This window comes from Limulus polyphemus, unplaced genomic scaffold (genome assembly GCF_000517525.1).
Source record: "Limulus polyphemus unplaced genomic scaffold, Limulus_polyphemus-2.1.2 Scaffold1278, whole genome shotgun sequence".
Classification (NCBI taxonomy): domain Eukaryota; kingdom Metazoa; phylum Arthropoda; class Merostomata; order Xiphosura; family Limulidae; genus Limulus; species Limulus polyphemus.
Genome location: NW_013666888.1, coordinates 7,061 through 14,450, shown reverse-complemented (window position 1 = coordinate 14,450; position 7,390 = coordinate 7,061). Strand labels below are relative to the sequence as shown.

Below are 7,390 nucleotides of genomic sequence, written 5' to 3'. Positions count from 1 at the left end.
CATTATAACGCCCCCACGGCTGAAAGGGCGAGCATGTTTGGTGTGACGGGGATTCGAACCCGCGACCCTCAGATTGCGAGTCGAGCGCCTTAACCACCTGGCCATGCCGGGCCAAACATATTTTTAAACGTAGGAAAGCTTCAAACTATAATAACAACTCTGAAAAATGTATCATCTCAGTAAAAAGAAACGAACGTAATATTTTCCAGCAAAAGCTATTGTTTTAGACTGAAAATGGAGCACAAACCTATTAACTTAAGCAAACGACACATATTGAGTAGCTTGCGTATAAGCTCAAGTTTTATACTCTTTAAACTTATAGGGTTATTGTTTAAAAAAAGTTTAATTAATCTATTTGTTTCCTCGATATTTCTAGTTAGTATTCTTATCAAATATTATTTGTACAATTGGAACAAAAAAAAAAGATTTTTGGCATTAATTTAACCAGAAGGAGAGAAGCATAAACCAAAGGTGTTCATTATTCGGGATCTCCGATCACTCCAGGTTCTGTTGTTTGTTTGTTTGTAATTAAGCACAGAGCTACACAATGGGCTATCTGTGCTCTGCCCAACACGGGTATCGAAACCCGGATTCTAGCATTGTAAGTCCGCAGACATACCGCTGGGCCACTGGGGGCGCCAGGTTCTTTATCAAAATATAAATTAACAAATATATATATATATATATAAATAAGAGGAGCAATATTAGCTGACAAAATAATTACAAAAATAAATTAGAAGACAAAAGAGTAAATGTGACTGAAAGTATGAAATGTAAAGCCACGAACCACCGAAGAAACTACACTTCGAAGTAAATCAACAACGACGACGGGGTCCGAAAGTTGTCTCATCTAAAACACAGGTGGCGCAAAACCCCGTGATCCCGGGAAAACAAAATTGAATGAAAGGACATGCAGGCATGGGGATAATTTAACCCTCGAATCAGCTTATGTATAAAGCGTAGAACCTATCCCTCTTTCTATATATATAAAATGGATTATAATTATTTAAAAAAAAATTAATGATGCTTCTCTATATCATGATAAGAAGGGTATAAAAAGTAGGAGCATAGAGAAAACAAAACAAAAAACACAAGCCATCAAACATACTTAATAATGTTTATACAAATGTTTAACCTAACTTTGCTTTTAACATACTTTTTTTTTCATCGGCGCCTGATAAAAGAAAGGAAGGTGGAATAGTACACATGTACTTCATCTATGTTTTCTTCTTCGAGCTTATCGGATTGCATGGGGATCCGAGGTCTCGGGTTCGAGACGTGGTGTTACCCAAACACGCTTTGTATTTTCAGCTGTGAGTATGTTATATAAAAGCTGCAGTCACTCCCGCTATTTGTTTAAGTTTTGTTTGGTTGTTTATTTGTTTGTTATAGCGCAAAATTACACAATGGACTATCTGTGCTCTGTCCACCGTGGAGAACTAAACCCTGAATTTTAGTGTGGTAAGTCCGTAAACTGGCCGCTGATCCACAGGAGGATGAAACGAAATATACCTGCTTCATGTGTCGGGTGTTGGCTGTCTTGTTGCCCTCCCTGTGGTTCGCAGTTCCAAATTAGGGATAGTTATGCCTGAATCACAGGGGTTATGACCTGGTCATTTAATTCCTTTTACACACCAGGTGTCATTCAGTTAAACAAAAAAAAAATTTTAATCCACTTTTACGTTTGTTTTTATTCACTTTGTTTAGAAACATTACTCTTGTCTGATTTTATTCACAACAGATGATACACGTTAACCCTGAATTTTGGATATCACCCTGGACGAAACACTGTTTTCTACTGACGTAAGTATATTGCATTCATCATTAATATAATATCAGCTAAATATAACGCACGGAAGACGCTTAATATAAATCGTAGACACGAGAATAAACGTGTACAGCTTTGTTTTAAAGTCCCAGGTAGTGAAACTGCCTAGTGGCCTTCTGAACAAAACTATTCACTGAACACAGAGGGCTGAGTACGTTATAATAAAACAATTTGGACTATGCAACTAATATAAGGTTGTAGGGGAATGGTATACATTAGGACTATGCAATTAATATAAGGTTGTAGTGGAATGGTATACATCAGGACTACATACTTACTTTGCTTAACGTGACGTAGGTAGTGTGATGATATCGAAAACTGATCGTGTTTTGGAAGGGTATAGAACAGCCCTTCCGATGCAAAATATTCAAGCATTCAAATGATAAATATCTGTTTAAGTTGGAAATTTAGAATTTTCAAGACTCCCCTTGTACTTAACGAAATTGAAAAAAAAAGAAGAAAAAAGAATCAACTTGAGGCAATAAGACTATCGAATAAGAGACCTGCAACAAGTCGTACCTGAATAGCGGTAAGTAAAGTGCGGCGTCTTGTATCAGTTAATGAGAAAAGCCACCCATGTGCTCCAGCAACAGTACGCAACATAATCAAGAAGGATCTCCATCTGAAAAAATGATGCATATCGTATGGACATCGTATACTTCCACGACATACCTGTAACCGTCGCATATCTCAAGCATCTGGAGAATGAAATGGGTATTCATACTATTCCATACGAAGACATTTCGACACAGCACCTATGAATTTCTGTGCGATCGGACTGATAAAATGGGCGCTAGAAAACCTCTTCCTTGTAAACTACAGAAAGCGCGTAGGTGCGTTTTGGACATAACAGTCGTACGACGGAGCTTTTGGCAATGGAAAGGACGCTGCAGGGCTATTGTCAACATGCATGGTCGTAGGATGGAGCACGAATAGTCGTTGCGACATGGATTACAACGACGTGGCGAGGCTCCAAAATTGGTTTAATATCATATATTCAACTTACCAATGTATGTATGTATGCATCAATAGATTAACAACTTTCTATTATCTTCTATGTATTTATTTCTATTCTGTTGTCAGTAGTTATCTATAGTCCACATAATATCATTAAACCATCTACACATGTACACACACACATGCATTATATATACGAACACTGACATATATATATATATAATCTACTGTTGCCTTCGTAAAATATGATATACGCAAAAAAATGCTATTTGATCCATTTCGGAACAAAGCACTGGAGATTAATAAAAACAGTTGCTGCAGTCCAAATGATGCTAATTACAGTCTAGTTAATTTGACAAGGACCTTTCGAAATAATGCAATGCTTATAGCCGTGGCATCTTGATACTACAATTGTTTTATAACTGTGATTTGTTCCTTTTAAATATAGAATAAAAATGCTACGAGTTTTTAATATGCCAAAATGATTTTTTTCAACTTCTGGTTTGGATGGTTTGATTCTTGAGGTGACCACATTTCGGACTTTACGTTGACAAACGAATAAACAACAAGAACAAAAAAAAACCAGAAAAATATACAATGAAAAAGAATTGGAGCTTGTTGTTATGAAATGCGTAAAAAAAACTTATTAATAATAAATAAATGGGTTAGTGAAAGATTGTTAGTTTGTAATTAAGCTACACGATGGGCTATCTGTGCACTGCCCACCACGGGTATCGAAACCCAGATTTTAGCGTTGGGAGTCCGCAGACATTCCGCTGTGCCACTGGGAGGCTAGTGAATAATAAAATTAAAATGAAGTAAATGGATGTTTAGTAGATTTTTACTTAAATGAAAAAATTATAAATACTTTGGGCCTATAAGTAAGGTATATTATAATACCTTTGCTACTGTTTAGCATACAACAAAATGTATTATTTTCATTACTTATACTACACTACAGAAAGACGCACAGAAAGAAGAGCTTAACATATGGAATAAATATGCACAGGCACAACAACCCTATTATCAAATTTTGGTAGTTCTTATTTAGCATAGAACCTATCAAAGTATTTAGTTAAAGTACCTAAGAAATATAAGTAAGGATAACAAAACTCTCAAAACATGACAGAGAAATGTATCACATTCCCCATTTTTCTCATTACCATAGTGTGCACGTGATCCGTCAGGGCCCCGATTTAAAGAACTGGACGACGATAGTGTAATAAAAAAGGTAGTCTGTGTTTATTGTGATGTAAAAGATGTAACGCCCATTCTTTTCTTACACTTAATAATCGCAGCCAATACCAGATTTGAACTGTAAAATGATGCGTGTTACTTCACTCGGATTGGCTGGCACCACGTGGTCTTTGATATCAGTGGCGGTCTCTGCAGAGCTGTCGTGAAAACTCACTGGGAAATCTAATATTAGGTTACAATGTCTGCGGTTCGTGGACTATGTAGGAATGTAACAAAAATCAGTCGTAATTCCGTCAAAGCCTTTTTGCACACTCGTGACTCTGTAAATGCTAGGCATGACTTAATCTATCGTTGTGCTCCTAAAGTAGTTCAGTAGTCCCTCTTTCCGATGGTGACAGTTATTAGTTGATAAATGCATTTTAATATTTAAATGTCTTTAATTTCCTGTGTTGATATTCTAAAGCAGCAGTATCCTATCACATAAACATTTTCGACCAGTTTCCAAACAGTGGTTTAGATATGGCACTAGACGTTGACCATCCAGGAATTAGAGCATGCTCTCCGGAGGCAAACAAGATGAGAAGAAAAGAGAGAGGAAATAATTCCTCTTTTGACAATAAAAATCGTATCTCATATTCGAGCTCCAGAGATAATGTGATGCCACCTGCTGGAAATACAAGGTCACTATATTTTTCTATCACAAATATTTTATCTCCAAACTTCGGTAGGACTGATCCTGGTCAGTGGAGCCGCTCTGACAAGACCTCAAAAATATCCAGACAGAAATCTCCTGCCGATAAGGGGTCGGGTATGCATCAAGATAGTCGCACAAAACCTGCAGGTACGCCTTACACTAAAAGCAAACCAAGTAACCTCAGTTCTCGGCATTTAGCTCAGCCGAACTTCTGGCCAGCGTGGGTTTTCTGCACGAGATACTCAGATAGGCCGGCTTCAGGTGAGTTCAAGATCAACCTTGTATTCATACGATACGTGTTTGCCTCATATGACACTGTCGATCTTGTTGTTAAGAATTTTCAACTATAGGATATTATCCTGAAAACTTCAAAAAAAAAAAGTTTAGCTAAAGAACACTCACGAAAAATTTAAGTTCCTGTAAAACGTGATTTAATTTCCGCCCTTGAAAAACGCAAAATACACACAACGGACGATTTTATGAGAATTAAAGCCACTTCCAGCTGTTAGAACCATAAAAAGGTAAATTACTGGTGTGTGGGAATAAATGTGTAACGGTTAAAACAGGAAACTATAGATATGCAGGTAAATTACTGGTGTATGGGAATAAATGTGAAAACAGGAAACTAGAGATATGCTGGGAATAAATGTGTAACGGTTTACACCAGTAATTTACCTGTATATCTCTAGTTTCCTGTTTTAACCGCTAATTTAGGGCACGAAACCCACCCTGTCCATCGTTGTCTCCAACAAATCGCCTATGGAAGTATTACATTCCTGTGTTATTACTTGGGAACTCTGCGAATTTGACCCGAAGCCTCTAAGAATTACTTTATTTTGCTGAGTCTCTGTGTCTTGTGTATGATATCCGAGTGAGGTAGCAAGCGAACGCATGCCCACGCACGTGCGTTTTTTTATCGTCTGATGGATTTAAATATATATATATATATATATTAATGCCATCATTTTCCTTTTTTAGCTAATTCCATGAAAAACTACCTTTAAAATGACTAAAATTTTATGATTCAATGTTTTAAACCATTGGTCAGCAATACAAGTGAAGGCGGCGTAGACGGCCACCTTAACTTTAAATGCGATTTTAGACAATTAAGGTGAATGTCATGAAAATGCAAAATATTTTAATATGAACCCTTGTTTATTATAAATGTCCTTTTTTGTTAAAACAAATATTGTGCATAGAGCATTTTTTAGATATTGAAAACAACGCACTTCTTATGGTTGGGGGCCGTTTTATCTATAAGGCTGGATAAAACGGACCCACAAGACTGAGTAAAATTGCCCCATTCTAACTCATTACAATTACAATTTAGCTACTGCATTCAAATAATTATTCAAATGCTCCCCGAAGGCTGCAAATTGCGCTTTATCTAGGATAATGGCGTATAAGAACGTGGATACTAGTGTGAGATAAGACTGCTCCGAGGGGCCGTCTTACCCTAAGCCACTCATAGTAGAGCAATTACTCGTTATAAAAAATCAGTGAACTTGAACTTCGTTTCTTTTATAGCATATTCTACTGTGTATAATTTCTCATTGTCTGAAATCAACAAAGTAAAATACATTGAAATATCTATTTTGTACTTATAAGAGATGACCTTAGATCAAAGTTGCTAAGAAACAGTCATTCACGTTCACGCCCGTCCGCTATTGTGTTTATGCACGGAGTTACGCGAACGGTATTTGTATAAAATTCACGCTAGTTGGTAGCACATCATATTAAATGATATAAAGGGGGTGGCCGTTTTACTGTTGCAGGACCGTCTTACTTCACTTTTGCCTAGTAGATAATTTCAGAAGTATCTCGGGGGCAATAAAAAATTATAGGTTCAGAGATATGCTATTGTTTTTTTTTATAGACACACACACGCGCGCGCGCGCAGGCAAGCGCGCGCACACACATATCTCAAAGTTTAGATTGGAGTTGTTTTTATGGAACATACATCATACATAACTAAACATAGACAATTTATATCCTTTCTTGCTGAATTTTTTAGGGGTGAATAACTCAAAATAGTTGGAGGAACAACTATCCGAGTCTTATATTAATACAGTTCCAATCATAATGTTATCAGTGTGTGACAAAAACATTCTGTTCGGTTTGTCTTTCGTAATCCACTTGTCTCTATAAGAAAACAAAACAAAAACATGCTCTGATTCTTTGTATATTTATATGTTATTTTTTTACTCCACTAATGTTATACGCTGTGGTGCCTTTTTTTTTTTTGCTAGACAGAGATGTCAAAATGTCCAGTTGTGAGATTATCTTCGGCATCTGTAAGTAGCTAAGTACTATCATATCAAGATAAATGTATATAATGACATACATTTTTATGGCACGTGTATTTAAACACGTGTAATTGATCGTTACATTTATATTAGGTGGAATAGATAATGCAACACAGCTTCTTCAAATTCTGCGTGTTGTCGGATGTGCAAGTCATGCCTTATCCGTCGTCATACGTTACATGACTTACGTCACCAATTCAGTTGTAATGTTTGAAGTAAATAGACATTAAACAAACTTCCTGCCTATAATAAGTTTATCGTTGTATTAAGGATACATCTTGGGGGTGTCAGTTACATAAAAGCGGAACTATATATATATATACAAGCTATATCGTGGTGTTAACAGAATGCTGGGAAGAATATTGGGATCTGTGCTCAAAGATTTTGGATAACACCTTCATTCTGATT

The 7,390-nt window shown here is 36.5% G+C and overlaps 1 protein-coding gene across 1 annotated transcript; it reads left to right on the top strand.

Moving 5' to 3' along the window:
• Window positions 1-4,501: 4,501 nt before the first annotated feature.
• Window positions 4,502-4,937, top strand: LOC106462898 (homeobox protein engrailed-2b-like; the record flags this gene model as incomplete). The annotated part of the gene is made up of 1 exon (XM_013922862.1): window positions 4,502-4,937. A coding segment is annotated over exon 1 (436 nt), but the record flags the coding sequence as incomplete, so codon positions are not given.
• Between the last annotated feature and the right edge of the window lie 2,453 nt (window positions 4,938-7,390).